Source organism: Cibotium barometz, chromosome 3, assembly GCF_041138505.1.
Source record: "Cibotium barometz isolate CiBa-2024 chromosome 3, ASM4113850v1, whole genome shotgun sequence".
NCBI lineage: Eukaryota > Viridiplantae > Streptophyta > Polypodiopsida > Cyatheales > Cibotiaceae > Cibotium > Cibotium barometz.
In genome coordinates, this window is record NC_141048.1 from 7,942,336 (window position 1) to 7,960,312 (window position 17,977).

At 43.0% G+C, this 17,977-nt stretch overlaps 1 protein-coding gene across 1 annotated transcript; it reads left to right on the plus strand.

Annotated features, from left to right (window-relative positions):
- The first annotated feature begins 12,633 nt into the window (after window positions 1-12,633).
- LOC147639667 (uncharacterized) lies at window positions 12,634-14,237 on the plus strand. Its single transcript, XM_086822337.1, has one exon. It carries the CDS (start codon window positions 12,759-12,761, stop codon window positions 13,845-13,847), a length of 1,089 nt encoding a protein of 362 aa, XP_086678463.1. The 5' UTR covers window positions 12,634-12,758; the 3' UTR covers window positions 13,848-14,237.
- Window positions 14,238-17,977: the final 3,740 nt, after the last annotated feature.

The window sequence follows — 17,977 nt, forward strand, 5'->3', positions numbered from 1 at the left end:
CACCGCCACACCACCAAGACACCCCTCCCCCCCACCCTTGGAAGATGGTGAGATTGGGCCGCTGCTGCCACCACTCAAGCGTGAGGAAGTTTTCCCTCCACTCAATCCACTCAATTAGCAGGACCCCCTTAACAAAATGAAGTTCGGGTAGGCCATACAAATCTTGCTCAGTCAACAGCTCCAAGCGGCACTCATCACCCGCATTATAGATCGCATGGACATCCATGTCCTGCGTTCATACATCAACGCAATGCATCACACTTGGCGCCAAGAGCACCCCCAGACAGTGAGGAGGATACCATCGGCCACCCTCCCATTGCTCGCCCCATAACTTTTAATCTCATGGGCGAGCAGCGTGGGAGGCGCCCCTTTTTGCTGAAGCCCTTCATTTGGAAAACCTACTACAAGGCCTGCAACCCCTCCGCATCAACCTAGAGTACCTGCCAATCAAAAGATGGTGGACATGGATTCTCTTCCATGAGGAGCAACAAAAGAACCCTAAGCTCTAATTCAACTTTCCGTGGTTCGCTCCTCCAATGCCCTAACCACCCTACACCGAAGAGACGATGATCAAGTGCTTCCACGAGTTCATTCGTCATAGATATGATCAGGTACTAGACCTAGCTACCGTGATAGAAATGATCAGATTATTCAACTTGATCATCATGCTATTAGAGGCATTCGATTGGGATCACTACCATGAAGGCATGTAGGGATTGGCCTTCGACATAAACAAAGGACCAACACTCAAGCAAAGTTTTGGCTACTACGAGCGCATCATGTGGATGCCTGCCTGAAGACTTCAGACTTTTGAAGACGTGATGGAGACTACCTTTTGGACAAGCTATCGAGTCTCCCCCCATCAAGCCCCCCCCCCACCCCTACCTCACGCCGTGATTTTATTCGCAGCTACTTAATCTAATACCGATAGGTCCAGCCAGCTCCCGAGGAGGACGGACGTGAATTAGGGAGGGGGGTATGTTAACCACTCTAGTTAACATTATTTTCCAAGCATGGGTATGCTCAACTTATATTTTTGTAACTGCGCAAAGCGTTTAATGATAAAAGCAATTAACCCTCGTTAGGGTTGGCTAAGTGCACATCTCTGACCTCAACCCTTGCATGGTTGTCTCTCCTCCTCCTTTCCCTATCTTGTATGCAAGGTAGTATGTTAAGAGATTAACAATATTTGTCAAAGAATTCTTGTACCATCTCAGGCTAAAAGGTTGCTAGGGCATTCTTCAATCCGAAGGCCATTACAATTGAATCAAACACTCCCCATTTAGTCACAAAAGATATCTTTTCCTAATCCTCCAGAGCCATCAAGAATTGGTTGTATCCACCACTAAATCCATCAAGGAATGAGTACATCTCATGACTCGCCAACCACATCTAACAAAGAATCCGTAAAGGGTAACAGGAAAGCATTTGTTATTGTAGCTGCATTCAGCTTCATGTAATCTATACAGACCCTTAATTTGCCATTCTTTTTGGGCACAATGACAATTAGAGATAGCTAGCTGGCTCTATCCACTAGGTAGATGAACCCAACTTGTAATAGTTTATCATTTTCCTCAAAAACTTGCTTGGCATTGTTAGGATTCACATGATACCGCTAGTAGATCAAGATTGCATCTTCCTTTAGATTGATGCGATATTGGTAAAACCAAGGATTAATACCCTTCATGTCAATGTAGCCCCAAGAAAACACATCCACATAAGATTTGAGCAATTCATGCAATTCTTCCTTTAGGGTATCCTTTAATTATGCATTGACATGGAATTTTTGGGGATTAACTTAATGTCCCAAGTTTATGTCTTCCAATTCATCCTTCTTGACCTGATAGACTTTTTGCATTTCTACTTCATATGTATATGTATATGTATGTGTGTGTGTGTGTGTGTGTGTGTGTGTGTGTGGGTTCGTCCATCTATTTACAGCATAAATTTCCATGCTAGAAATTTTGATTCAGAAATTAGTCGAGAGAGATCAATTGTGGGGTGGTGGAATAAATGATCAACTCATTAGGCTCATGACCTGAAGACTGCAGGTTGGACCCTGCCCCCCCAAGTAATGTTATCAGTAATAAAAAAAGCAAACGAAGATTATCGTATAATACTCCATGCTTAAGAATGGAAAACGTTCCCGTCGTGCAGTTCGATAGAAAAGCAGCAGTGAAAAAGGAAACAAAGATTTTTGTATAATAATCCATGCTTAAGAATGGGAAGTAACCTCATGAGGTGTAGATTTACTTTGGAAAATTTGTTATGATTGTGAAAGGCCTATTAAATCAATTGTAATTTAATTCTAGAAAATCAAATATTGAATCTTTCAATCTACAAACTCTAGGGATCAATATACTTGCTACCATGAATTTATTAAAAAACATTTAGCTTAATTTAAGTATGGGAAGGTCCATTTTCAATCCTCCCAATGAAAATTCCCATATTGTGTCCACTCTCCCCTTTCAAGTCTAAAACCAATCCTAGTTAGGTTTGGAAATCTAGACTTGGTAAACTTAAAAGCCTAGATATCATGCCATGTGTGAGGCTTGCATAGACACAAATCTTATATATGCATACCACTTTATGTCCACATCAGCTTCGAGAGGATCCACATAACCACCTCCACCCTCCATGTCAACATGGTCAACCTAGTTGATTTCCCACCTTATCATCCTAGTCATCGTAAATGCCACATCTTCTTGTCACCTTTGCATGCCACTTCACACTTGGTGACATGGCATGCCACATGTTCCATAATAGTGCCACATATCAAGAAAATGCCACGTGGAATGCACACCTGTGACACGTGGCACCTCCTTCCTACCTTTCGATTTTTTTCAGAAACATTTAAAATATATATAACTTATTAATATAAAATAATACAAAATTACTAATTTTAAAGGATTATATTTTAAAACTAGATAAATAATATTATTTTTAAAGTTCATGTTATTTAATTTAAAATTTTAAAATTTTTAAAATTTAATATTTGTTGAAAATATTTTATGTGTAGGAAAAATCTTTGAATTAAATTTGAAAAAAATACATTATAAATTAAAATATAGTTATATAATTATAAAACAAAAGAGAAATTTTAAGATATATTTATATATCTAGTAATGATAAATATTTAGACTTGTAAATAATTTTTATTAATAATATTAATTTTTAAGTGTAAAATAGTTTTTTATTATTTATCTTAATTATCCAATCAATCTTAGATAGGAAATCCAATGACATTTGAAGTGAATAACCTATTTTTCCTATATAAACACACATCTCTAGTACTATCCCACACACATCTCTAGTACTATATAAACACACATCTCTAGTACTATTTTTCCTATATAAACACACATCTCTAGTACTATCCCATCAGTGAGCCTTCATAATTTTTTTTCTCTTAGCTTCCTGCTTGATGGGCTATTGTGTGGCAGCCCCATAAGTAGCTCCCAAATGAAGGGTAAGGTGAGTAACACATCTCGCATTCTTTCCATAGCACCAAACGCACTTAGAGTTGGGTCTATTAGACGGCAAAGTTTAGATGCCAATGAGGTTAGTGCTTTGTGGGTGAGTAGAGGTCGTGTAGCTAGGCATGATCACCTACTAGATGAAACCACTAGAGCCTTGATAGAAAGTTTTTAGGAGGAAAATTTTCGTGCCTCACCAGTTTTCAACAAAGCTTTGCGTAAGAGTGTGACAAGAGGAGTGTTCATTGAGCACAGTGCTTGCTTTCTTGAAATGACCCAAACAAAGTTATATTCTCAGTTCATGGCATCATATCTAGACCTTAAAATTGGGCAAAGATCATTTGAGGGGTGTAAGCCTTGGTTTGTGAGGTACTCACGATAGTGTGACACATGTTGTTGTCACTACCATGTTGAGTTCCAACCTTTTTATGATGTGTTCCATTCTCTTAGTGGGCATAGAGAGTTGTCTCATAGTCATCGCGATTTCATCCACTCTCTTTTGTATGCACACACGAAGGATGCCCATTTCCATATGATGCCTTGTGTGGAGAGCAAGTGCACATCATGTGGTTCACTTGCACATCTACATATGGTAGATCTTGATGCAAGTGACCAAGAGATAGTCCATGGCGATGTTATAAGTATGTGACACACTAGCTCCAGAGTGGTACAGTCTAGGAAGTTGTAGCTCCAGAGTGGTGGGTAGTCCACATTGTCACTTTAGAGCCACATTTAGGGAGAAAATCTATCCCTATATATGGCACAATCATTGTGCCTAGTGGCAGGATCATCAGTTCTTCCGAGCGTGCCCTGGCAGAGTTTCCTATTAGTGTGGTCGTCTCTGTGGTTGATTTTGCAGCAGAGAACTACACCTTCACACCTTTTTAGGAGATACAATTTGACTTCTCAGAGCATGTATTGGTTATATTTCATAATATTTGTTTCAAGTTTGAACTATATTACTTATTTGATTTTTTGTGTCCTAATCATCTCTCTTGCTTACCTCACCTGGTTACTATTATGTTCCACATTAGCTATCCACATGTAGAGGCCCATGTAGATGGGATAGCGAGTACCCCCGAGGTCCGTGTCATTATTCGAGAGTATTATTTCTATATCAGTGATGATCGTTCACATGATGCAAATTTTGTGCAACACTGTTCTCGTCTCTGCATGACGATTTTTTATGAGATTGGGTTTGGTCGAATGGTTGTGGCACACAATTCAAGTCATCTCATGACAGTTCTATTGGCTCTACAGGTAGTACTTATGGTTCTCTTAGATTCGTAATTAAACTAAATTCACTAGAACATCTTAAAGAAAACAATAACTAAGAATTTTTTCATAGGTTTATAGGTGGCATGTGCATTTTAGTATCCCAGTGATTTTGTTATTCTTTGATACTGGTCATGGGAAGGGAGAGCATGATGGTGTGGGCGCGTGTTTGAAATTTGCTCTGAGATGTCATTAACTGTGGCAAGATGCTAAGTGGTTCAGAGATACAGGCCGCGTGGTCGAGTGGTGCAACCAACATTTGTGTGGGAGTGTAGCATCATCATATCCCAAACGCGATGCTTGGATTGTCAAGAGATTTTTTTTGGCATGTGGATGGTGGCATGATTGACCATAGAGGCTTCCATGATTGTGACACAGTACTTGGCACCTTGGGCTTACATTCCATCAAGAGAACGTGGATGGCGGCCCCCACAATTTTCACACAATGGTTTGCATGCTTCTATGGAGCATGTATGGATGGCGATTGGTCACATTGTGCCTCAAGAGGATGGGCGAATTCATGGATACAGACAATCCTCTCCCCCGAGCATCCTTCACATCATCCAGTGTTGTTTGATGAGCACACAGGTCCTATGTTCATGTGGCCAACTATGATGACCTCACAAATTTGCTATAGGAGGGTGATGTATTTACTGTTATTGCCGGTGAGGGCAATAGAAAGGGAGCAAACTACTATCTGATGAATTGCACTAGGCCAAAGTGTATCCTTGACCACCAGGATACAGTGGTGGATGATCATGGGTTTTGTTTTAACGCCCATAGCATGATTGTGGCAGGCCAGTTCTACCAGTAGATTTGACTTCGTCTCTCCCCCGAGCATCCTTCACATCATCCAGTGTTGTTTGATAAGCACACAGGTCTTATGTTCATGTGGCCAGCTATGATGACCTCACAGATTTGCTATAGGAGGGTGATGTATTTACTGTTATTGTCGTGAGGGCATAGCAAGGGAGCAAACTACTATCTGATGAATTGCACTAGGCCAAAGTGCATCCTTAACCAGGATACAGTGGATGGTCATGGATTTTGTTTTAACACCCATAGCATGACTGTGGTGGCAGGCCGGTTCTACCAGCAGATTTGACTTCATCAGGGGAGTCTTGAGTTCCAGCGGTGGAAGTGGGAGAGGCATTTTAGTTCTCTCATCTAGTGGTTACTACCAGGCTCACTCATGATCGAGTATAGAACCGAAAAGAGAGCTCTCGCCCGCGTTTTCGAGTGGATGACCATGAGTGGATGACCATGAGAGCATTACCATGAGTGGATGACCATGAGAACTAGAGAGGGTGCTGCTAACTAGATCTCTATCTTGATAGTGACTAAACTCAGACTAGCTGGGTTAGCTTACTTACATTATACTTAGATTTATTTTGGCAGTGAACCTCATAATAGTTAGGGTAGCTCATTTTCATTATGCCTTGATCTTTTGAGTTAGTGGGCTAAACCGAGAGTAGCTGGGTTAGCTCACATTCAAATGTACTTAGTTGATGTTTTTATCATTATTATGAGTTTTTTCATTATTGAGGATCGTTGCATTTTAGTTGAGGATCGTTTTTTCATTATTGAGGATCGTTGCATTTTAGTTGATGTTCATGGTTTTTTGAATTTTTAACACTTTGGCTATTATATTGTTTGTTGAAAATCCATATGCCATTGTACCCAAACATGCTCCGATGGTGACCAAACCTTGCGAGCATGTGGGAGGGATGCGCCCCCACATGGTTGAAAAGTTTGATCACCATCGTAGCATATTTGGATTAGCAATTAGTGCCCAGTGCGAAGTTTTCAACTCTCTTAATGCTTGAGAGGCCATGGAAAATCCTTCTCTTCCCCATGCCATCATATCCAAACATGCTTCGATGGTGACCAAACTTTACAAGCATGTGTGGGGGACCCGTCCCCACATGCTTGCAAACTTTGGTCCTATTGGAGTATATTTGGATTAGCAATTAACCCCCAGTGTGGAGTTTTCAAGTCTCTTAGTGTTTGAGAGGCCATGAAAAATCCTGCTCTTCCCCATGCCATTGTACATAAATATGCTCCGATGGTGACCAAACTTTGCAAGTGTGGAGTTTTCAAGTCTCTTAGTGTTTGAGAGGCCATGAAAAATCCTGCTCTTCTCCATGCCATTGTACATAAATATGCTCCGAATGGTGACCAAACTTTGCAAGCATGTGGGGGCGGGTCCCCCTCACATGCTCGAAAAGTTTGGTCACCATCGTAGGATGTTTGGATTAGCAATTAGCATCCAGTGTGGATTTTTTAAGTCTCTCAATGCTTGAGAGGCCATGGAAAATCCCACACCTTCCCATGCCATCATACCTAAACATGCTCTGATGGTGACCAAACTTTACGAGCATGTGGGGGGACCCGTCCCAACATGCTCCCAAAGTTTGGTCCCCATCGGAGCATGTTTGGATTAGGAACTAGCACCCAGTGCGGATTTTTCAAGTCTCTTAGTGCTTTTAGAGGCCATGGAAAATCCCACTCTTCCCCATGCCATCGTATCCAAATGTGCTCCAATGGGGTGACCAAACTTTGCGAGCATGTGGGGGGGACCGACCCCCACATGCTCGCAAAGTTTGGTCACCATCGGAGCATGTGTTGGGTACGATGGATGGGGAAGAGTGGTGGTGGTCTCCCCTACATAATGGCAAAGTTTGGTTGCTATCAGAGCATGTTTGGGTACAATGGCGTGGAGAAGAGTAGAATTTTGCATGGCCTCTCAAGCACCAAGAGACTTGGAAAATCCACATTGGGCGCTAATTGCTAATCCAAACATGCTCTGATGGGGACCAAACCTTGGGAGCATGTGGGGGCGGATCCCCCCACATGCTCTTAAAGTTTGGTCATCATTAGAGCATGTTTGGGTATGATAGCATGGAGAAGATAGGATTTTCCATGGCCTCTCAAGCACTAAAAGACTTGAAAAATCCACACTGGGCACTAATTCCTAATCCAAACATGCTTTGATGGTGACTAACTTTGCGAGCATGTGGGGACAGATCCCCCCCACATTCTCGCAAAGTTAGGTTACCGTTGGAGCATGTTTGGGTACGATGACATCAACGAAGAGCGGGATTTTCCATGGCCTCTCAAGCACTAAGAGACTTGAAAAAAATCACACTCGGCGCTAATTTCTAATCCAAACATGCTCCTATGGTGACCAAACTTTGTGAGCATGTGGGAGCGGGTCCCCTCACATGCTCGCAAAATTTGGTCACCATTGGAGCATGTTTGGGTACGATGGCATGGAGAAGAGTGAGATTTTCCATGGCCTCTCAAGCACCAAGAGACATGAAAAATCCGCACTGGGTGCTGGTTGCTAATCCAAACATACTCTGATGATGACCAAACTTTGCAAGCATGTGGTGGTGGGCCCCCTACATGCTGGAAAACTTTGATTACTATCGGAGCATGTTTGGGTACGATGGAGTGGAGAAGAGTAGAATTTTCCATGGCCTCTCAAAGCACCAAGAGACTTGGAAAATCTGCATTGGGCACTAATTGCTAATCCAGACATGCTCCAATGGGGACCAAACTTTGGGAGCATGTGGGGGCAGGACCCCCCTAATGCTCGCAAAGTTTGGTCATCATTAGAACATGTTTGGGTAGGTACATCAGAATGTGAGCTAACCCAGCTACTTTGGGTTTAGCCACTAACTCAATAGATCAAGGCATAATAAAAATGAGCTACCCCAGCTAGTCTGAGGTTAGTCACTGCCAATAAATCTAGGTACAATGTAAGTGAGCTAACCAACTAGTCTAAGTTTAGTCACTATTAACGGGATCTCAATCAATATCGTCATCTTTGACTTGTGGTGGTTGATGTGCACATTGAGGAAGCTGTGCATGTCGAGGAGGTTGTGTCGGTTGTGGGGGTCGTTGAATATCTGCGTGGAGGTCTGCCTCAAAGGCAGGATCATACGCTGGTGCTGCAGTACTCGGGAGCTCACAAGTCCCATAAGCTGCTACAGCCCTCTCCCTCTCTCTACATCGTGCTACTGCAAGACGTCTCTGTCTATAAACCCAAAATCTATAATCGGCAATGGCACATACTTGTCACTCTACATGTGAAAGCTCCTCTACTGTAAGGACACGTTGCTTATGTGAAGGACACACTGCTCATGTAAGGACACACTGCTCATGTGAAGCAGCACTGCTGCTAGCACCATCACTCGAGGTGCCACTATAGGACCAGCACCACCCACATGCTCGTGTGTTGTGAGCTGGCTCTCCTGAAGGACTCTTTGGTATGCATCAAACTCATGTGCACTCCACTCAATCTCTGGAGGCACCTCAAGATCCTGATCTCTATCATCGGCAGCGTCGAGTCCTAAGTCAATAGTTGAGGTAAAATCAAATGGCTTGCCAGTCCTAGCATCTACTCGAGCGAATCCTAGGTGAAGATCGTCAATGCCGAGAACTCTATATGTCACTAGGTCAACGCATGCTCGGCAAGAGGGACATGCCGAGAAGTGTACTAGCTTATGGTTCATGCAGGACAAAGGGAAAAAATGTCCACATCCCAGAGCATATCCACCAGTACTGTCAATGTCCTCGAGGCATAGAGCGCAACACGCGTCGCACCGAGGAATAATGGTGCATCCTGAGGGAGAGGTCATAAAAAAACCTGTGTAAAAGAGGCCGTGGATATAGAGGCAAGTAAGGCACTCTCACGTATGAAGATCTACGGAACTCCCGAACATGCAGCATCAACTGCTCTGCCCTATGCTGCGTAATCCGCTCCATAATCATGTGCTGCTTCGCCTCAGCTCTAGAACTCTCTACCTCAGTTCGGGCCTTCTCAAAAAGTCAAGCATATAAATAATTGATTAGTCTCTCTCTTTAGGTATTACTTAAAGAAATTTATAACTTTAGACCTTAATTAGAACTCTTACGTACAAGAGAAACCTACCTTGCTAGACGTCAGACTCTCTTGCATGGCGTGCCTCTGTAGTGGTGGCTGCCTTTGTTGTCTACAATGCTGCTCTAAGGCAAGTTCAATATCCACTCTCAACTCCTGAGTGAGTCTCTCACTAGTAGGTGTGGGATCCTACGTGACACAATCAACCATGCCGCTCATTTTAAAAATATAGAAAAGTACATATAAACATGTAAACATGTAAACAAATGACTATGAAAAAACTTAAGAAGTAATAAATATGTGTAAATACCTCTACATCTATCAATATCGATCGTGAAAACAAGTGCACCACGTGCTTGATGCTCTCCGTGGTACTCTGTACGTCGATACCCACCTGCGTGCCTTGACCATCGACAAAGGCATAAACGTAGGATCTGTAGGCAGCTACATGAAGGGCTAGTAGAGGCTGCCTAACCTAGTCATCAAGACGACCTCGACCAACACTACCACCGAGCCGATGGCTAGTGTAATCCACCTGCTCCCCTAAGACAAACTCTGCATATAATTGCTATACAAAGTATATGTGAATCTGGCGGTTGTTTGACATCCTTCCATATGCGGCAACATATCGACTATAGATATGTGCCGCCATACGAGGATACAAACACCGCGAAATAGTAAGGGGCTTCCCCGCCCCACGTCGCATCCCATAGATATCAAGGAGAAGGTCTAAGTAGGCTCCATCCCTAATCGGACCAAGCTCATAGATCTAATGATTAGCAAGCCATGTGACACAGGAGCAATGTGATGGTGAGCTATCCACTCATCTACATAAACAATATCGTGAAGGCTACAAAGGGATGATAGCATCGCCTCCAAGTCCGCCGACGCGATATGTAATGTAGATGGTGTGTCTTTAGTAGTCCTACGGATAGCCGCTTACTCGTGGTCTATCTCCGCGATGATGAGGTCCACAATAGACAAGCGGCCCTCCTCGCGTGACTCCATGCTAGAACCTAAGCCTAACACAAACATGCATGTCAATGTGAAAGGTCCAATGCTTAGTGCTAAGTAGCATTAATGAAGCTATAAAACAATACTAACGAGCCTACTAATTGTGCGAATCCAAATCAAGAGCAAGGAGAGGGAAAACGACGTGTGAGACTAAGGTGGTGAAAAAAAACTTTTCGGTTTTATAACCTTGGTCGACGAGGTTCAGTGGCATGCATTTTAGGGTTTGCAAGATCAACGCCCCAGATGTAGGCACGGTTTTAGGGTTAGTGAGACAAACAGCCAAGATATGCGTTTGATTTTAGGGTTGGTGGTGATCGACGATTGCAATTTGAAATACATATCTCGTTCATGACACATGGATGGCTTAGATTTTGAGTGAGTATCACGATCGAGATATGTTTGCGAGATATGTTTGTTGACGGTCGCTATTCACTTCATACCTCGATTGAGATATGTAAATGGCTAGGATCGCATCTTGGAATGGGTGTGAATGGACGGGTCGGATTATGTAGATGTATCTCGATCGAGATGTTTCAAAGGCTTTGATTACATCTTGGTATCCCGAACGAGATATGTGGACAGATGAGATCACATCTCTATACGTCGAACGAGATTTCTCAATGGTCGAGATGATATTTCCTTATTTTGTTCGAGATACGTGGACGGTGGAGATGGCATCACTGAATATGCTGAATGTACATTCGAGCAAGCAAGTCGAGGGGGATCCACTATGGCATTGAGGTGGCCTACATAACTTGATCGAGATAACGTGGTGGCGGTGGCATGTACTGGTGACGTGGATGGTGACTTGAAACCTGGACCTAATGGCATGGCATTAGTTGGTATCTCGTTCGAGATATGGGCCTTTAAGCTCGGGAGGTATGGGTCGTGTTTTAATTGATGGCGATATCACGATCGAGGTACTCCGCCCGAGTTATGTCAATGTCCCAAGTTTAAAGAGAGTGAACAAAAGTGAGTATCCTCATCTTGCAACCACGCGTATATATATGTATGTGTCTCTATTTTTATATATTATATGTGTGTGTGTGTATATATATCTACATATGTCTACATGCATATACATATATATACGTATATATATGTATGTGTCTCTATTTTTATATATTATATGTGTGTGTGTGTATATATATTTGTATATATATCTACATATGTCTACATGCATATACATATACATACGCGAGCACGTACGCACACATACAGACACACACATATAGATACACACACACACACACATACATACATACATACATACATACATACATATATGTGTGTGTATATATATATATCCATGTACATACACACACATATATGTAAATATGTGTATCTATATCTATATTTTATCTATCTATCTATATCTATACTTGATGTATCTATCTATATATATATGCATGTACATATCTCTGTGTATCTATGTTATATATGTATATGTATGTACATACATATACATATAAAATATAGATACAATTTAAGGTTTTTTGACGGGTTTACTATTTGATAAGCATCGATTTTCTAAATGAAGGCACTTAATGAAGCTGTCTCTGCAAACCTACCATTGCTATTGTTCAAATTTCAAACCTGTATACATACATATATACATATATATATATATATATATATATATGTATTTATAATATACATACATATATATATATATGTATCATACATACATATCATATGTATGTGTGTGTGTATATATATATATATATATGTACATATATACATGTAAAAGAGGACACCTGAAAGTTAATGTTGGGTGGGGCGGCAACGAGTATCAAGGCTTTGAAACTTCAAAGAGAGAAAACACAATGTTACCTCTTTGAAACTTCAAAGAGAGAAAACACAATGTTACCTTTCTGCGGGTAAAACGTTCACATACGGGTACTAGTAGCACTGGCGCAACAACACAAGAAGAGAGCGCTAAAACTACTCTTCACGCGTTCTAAGCCCACCACCCTCTCTCTCTCTCTTTCTCTCTCTCCCCCTCCTTCCTACCTACCTAGCAGCTTTGAGCTTTGTAACAGTTTCTACTCGAGCATTTCGATTCGCTTGTGTGTACTTAGCTGGACTGGCATGAGCAATACGAAATGCAGAAGCAACGGCAGGGGAGGAGAACCCCCGTTTCTTCTTTATGGATCAGAGCGCTTCTGATGGCCTTCGTCGCCGCAGCAACCTCCATAGCCTCCTCTGCAGCACCACCCTCCACTTCACCGTTTGATCACGCACACTATCCCTTCCTGTCGCCCACGGAGGTTGCTGCATTCTCCGACACAACGGCCAACGGGGTGAGAAGAGAAGGGGTGGACACTGCCCTGAGCAAATACGCCTTCATGGCGCTTTCACACGCGAGGACGGGCACCATCTACAACGTCCCTCTGCCCCCCATCCTGGACGGCATCTTTTGCCAAGCCATGCGCGTCCGGGCCGGCAGCGCCCACAAGCGCGGCCTCACCTTCAACGAGTTCACCATCCCGCAGGGCCTTATTGTGCAGACGGGCGGCCCCTTCGTCATCATGGTCTACCGCAGAATCGTCAATTTCACACTCTACTCGGCCCCCTCTGGTTATGGCTTTGCAAGCCCTGTTGTGGGCGTTGTCGTCTACACCAACCTCAACCCCACATTTGATGGCGCCCCTCTCCCTGAGATGAATGTGGTTTCGCCCAACACATCCATCACTGCCAAGCTCACCATATCTGATCAAATCATCCACAATAATAATAACATCATTGCGCCCTTCCGCTGTGCTTTCTATGACATCAATGGCACAGCCTCATTCACCAATGTCTCATCTTACCCTAACATCTGCTCTTCCAAAACCCTAACGGATGTTGTCCTCGTTGTCCCATCACCAGCCACCACCGCCTCCTCCCCACCTGCCTCTCCCTCCTTCTCCCACACTCCCCTCTTCACATCCCTTTCCCCATCCAGGCATGCCTCCAATGTGTGGAAAATTGCACTCCTTGCGGCCCTGGGCAGCATTGTCGGACTCGCCCTCCTTGCAGCCATCATCATCATGGGATTCAAAGTCGGAGATGAGTGCCAGATGGCGAGCGTAGAGGAGGCCCCTGATGATGGAGAGACGCTGCAGACTTCATTGATTGGCCACACACGGGCTCCAACAGCGGCAGGGGTGAGGACAAAACCCATATTAGAGACTGGAAGCTTGCACACATGAGGGGTTGAGGACTCGTAGCTTTGCCACTTTCAGGTATGACCGGAAAAACTTTGGAGAGGTGCTTCTACTCTTTTGCATCTTGGGAAAGATACAAGGGGTAGCCACCCTCTTGATTGATTAGCTCTAACCACCATGTTGATTATGTTGCCCTCTAGGATATCCTAGAGAGGTTAATCTTCTACTCTTTTACATCTTGGGAAAGATACAAGGGTTAGCCACCCTCTTGATTGATTACCTCTAACCACCATGTTGATTATGTTGCCCTCTTGATGGGGTCCCAACAAAGAAGGGTAGCCAAGTGGTTAAGGGGGGTTAACCCATGGTGATAAGCCCTTATATGAGTGTTAGAAGTGTGGGAAGGTTGTAAAGCAAACATTATTTTTTCTTTCTTTCTTAGCATTATCTTCACTTTTTTTTTTGCGGGGGGGGAGGGGGGGGGGGGGGGGGGGGGGAGGAGGGGGTTTTCTTGTCTGATTGCCTTTTGGAGATGAAGGAAACCTACATTCCAGCCTTCTTGTACTGATGCCATCAAATTAATCTGTCTGTATAGACTTAATTAATTATTTTGTGAACTATTGATTATTCAATATTAAAGGGCATTGGCCTGAAAGGTCAAAACCATTCAATCATGAGTCGCAGCCTCTTCCATTGAAGGAGCATGACTCCTCCCTCCATCATGAGTCAAAGCTCTTCCATTTAAAAAGCTTCTCGGCTCCTCAATGCAGCCTACCACCACCCTCTCTATTTAGAAGAGCATGACTCCTCCACCATTGTAACCTTTGGGTAGTGTAACACAGGCAATGATCAGAAGTGGGGAGAGTCTGCATTTGATTTGATGGCGTCCATCAAAATCCCAGCCTTGTTGTGCAAAAAGCAGAATATAAAGGCGAGAGGATAAGAGGAGGGGTACGGTGCAGAAGAAAAGTGGTGTAAAGAAATCCTCTCGCCCCTTGCTTTGGCCTCTTGCTTACTGTTGCAGCAAAGAACAAAAACAGCCTTAAAAAAAAGAGGGGGGGGGGGGAAAAGGAAAAATCAAACGGCCTTGGCCCTTTTCCTGATCAAATTGGAGGCCTGACACGGTGCCTTTGCCGACTTCAATTCCTCGGGTTACGGGTTCCTGGCAGCCGACGCCAAGCCTCCTCTTTCAATAAATTTGCATTATTTGAAAACTGATTACAAATTTGTCACGTAAATAGATTCCCAACAAAGAGTCTTTTTTGTCTTTTGGATTTTGTTTCATTTTTTAAAAGCCACTCTAAGCGTGACAAATAGATTCCCAACAAAGAGTCTTTTTTGTCTTTTGAATTTTGTTTCATTTTTTAAAAGCCACTCTAAGCGTTTCATGTAAAGATATATGAGATAACCTAGCTCATGACATGTAACGCTAGCCATGAGCAATAAGCCTAGGTATACATAGAGTTAGAGATCCAATTTTGGGTCCCAATTTTTAAATGGACGACCGGACATTGTAAAAAGAGAGCTCATGTATATAAGTGACTTAATATAAAAAGGATATACAATCCTATTATCATAATTGAGTCTTCCTCTCTCTCTTTCCCTTACTCTCTTATGGCTATGGTAGTGAGCATGTGTGTGTGTATGCTTTTCCTTGGTTTCTATGTGTGTGCATTAGGGTGATGCTCTTTTGGCTTGCCTCTTCTTCATCTTCTTGCTCCCTCTCTCTCTCTCTCTCTCTCTCTCTCTCTCTTTCACTCTTGCATACATGAAGGCATTGAGTAGGAGTTGAGCTCTCCATAGCTCCTTCTCTTATTGCTCCTCATCTAGCATAAGGAAAGGTCCACTTGGGTGACACAAAGTGGTGGAGTGAGTCCCTAGCGACTTCACATCGAGGAGTTAACTCTCATTAAGGTTGGTTAAGTGCTTATTCTCGAACCAACCCTTGTATATAATTAATCTTAAGATATTAAAATTAATTAGGTTTTCTATGCATCATTAGGTAGCTTGGGACTAGCCTAAGCCATACATAAAAAAAAAACTTGAAAAATCATTATTGAGGGAGTGAAACTAATGAAAAATCGGAGAAAAATTGGACGCAATTCAATCTTGGCTTGCTTCTCTGAGAAGTGAACAACCGTTCACTTCACAGAGGTACGATCGTACCTTCATAAGGCACACCCGTTCACTTCCTGCGGGGAAGAATCTTTCCATATCTAGCTCATGAATGTGAGTAATGTGCATTAAAAATGGTATAAAAGAAGTATATCTAAACTACCAGGGGAATTTTTGAAGCTAGCTATCAGAAGATACGTCGTTTCTGTGCAGTTAAGATACTTGCTAGTGTCTGTGAGCATACATCTCTACCTTCACAAACGTACGCTCATTCCTTCACAAGTGAACAATTATGTTTTTTTAAGTGAATGCTTGATTTTCCCACCGAAAAATTCTTCTGCTGACTCAAGACACGATTAGCAGTAGCAAATGCTAGGGAACGATCTTTCCTCCACTAGCAGCAAATGTTTGTTCCTCTGTTTATCCACGATCATACTTTCGTGACATACGAATGATCGTTTCTCTACCAAGAAATGACCGTTCCTATTCTCAACTCACGACCGTACCTTTGGCAACGTACGATTGTAACTCACTAAGTCATGCTCATACCTTCATGAGAGAATGCCCATTCCTTTGTGAACGAACGATTGTTCCTAAGCTCTCAGAGGGAAAAAAGTTTCCTATTTAGCATGTGATTCTGCATTATTATTCCACACATTCATGCACCTATGCTCAGGAAAATTGGTGCGAAATAACTCCTCGCTTGATGATGCTAAATCATCATGTGCACAATCACTTTTTGGATTTGACTCTTCAGTCAACATAGCATGGAGTCAAATGGTATTAGTCCTTGATAGCACCAGTGAAAGGGAAGAACATATAAGCACAGGATGCACCACCCCTGACTTAGAGAAAGAAGGATTGACTGCCCAGTGCATGGACAGACCATTGACTTACGAGCAAGACCCAAGATCCCTTACACATTCACAAAGGAGTCTTGCCTTGAGATTGAGAAACTTTATCCTGGGAAACAGACAATCGGAAAAGCCTCATCCCATTGACATAGGCATGGATCGTCTATCAGAGAGAACTGTCGCACCTCCGCTAGATCCCAAAAGTCGGAGGTGGGACAAGGCCCAAGTAACCCAATCCAAACTAATCCAACCGCTTGGTGAGCCATACGGACTATCATGATGGCAGATTCATACCAAGATCGTAGGCTAGTACTTAGCCTAGGTCAATAGCCAGCTCACCAAAGTCTAGAGACCTCTCATCAAAGAGAAAGACTCCACTCAAAACATTCCAGCCAGCACACAACACCCATGTACAACCACTACCCGCCTCGCGGAGTGTATCCCAAATACCATATGGATCCTTACAAAGCACACATTGGCTCACCATTGAGGCACAGTTCACAGATGGGATACTATCCTCCAGGCTTAGCTCCCCCACCTATCATACCCCAACCCAACCATGGCAAGATTCACACCGAAAATGTTGAGGATAGCCATGGAAATAGGGAGGGGGTAGCTTCAGGAATTGTACCACCAGCCCCAGCATAGCTGGTGTAATGGCCAAGACTGAAAAGGAATTACTCGGCCCACATCTCCAAACTTATCACCAAGTTTGATAGGTCCACAGATCCCATACATCATCTAGAGATGTTTAACTAGATTTGTGAGGCATTTGGTCACGTGGAAGATCAGGTTAAGGTGAGCGGCTTCGGTCTCACCCTTGATGGAAAAGCAGGACAGTGGTTTCGATCACTAAAAGTGGAAGACAAGGCTACCTTTGATGCCTTTAAAGAGGCTTTCAAAAAGTAGGATATTCAAGGCAAAAACTTGATGGTAACCCTGCACAACTCCCTATATGCTCTAGGGCATACCTACTTTGAGTAATGCTACAGAATTGCCATGGATTTCAAAGACAATTTTAAGGAAACTCATCCTCTAGAATTGTACGAGGGAACTTCTGAAGCTTCCTTCAAAACACAAGCACAAAATCGGAAGGAAAGGGAAAAGAGTCCTCTTTGGGACAATAGGTGGAGAAGCTAGCATTAATGCAGCAAATAACCCAACAATGGAGAGTAGGTCAAAGTTGTAAAACCAAGTTGGGAAACC

Bases quoted from the DNA above. Each gene is read 5' to 3' on its own strand.
- LOC147639667 (XM_086822337.1), top strand. From the start codon at position 12,759: ATGCAGAAGCAACGGCAGGGGAGGAGAACCCCCGTTTCTTCTTTATGG.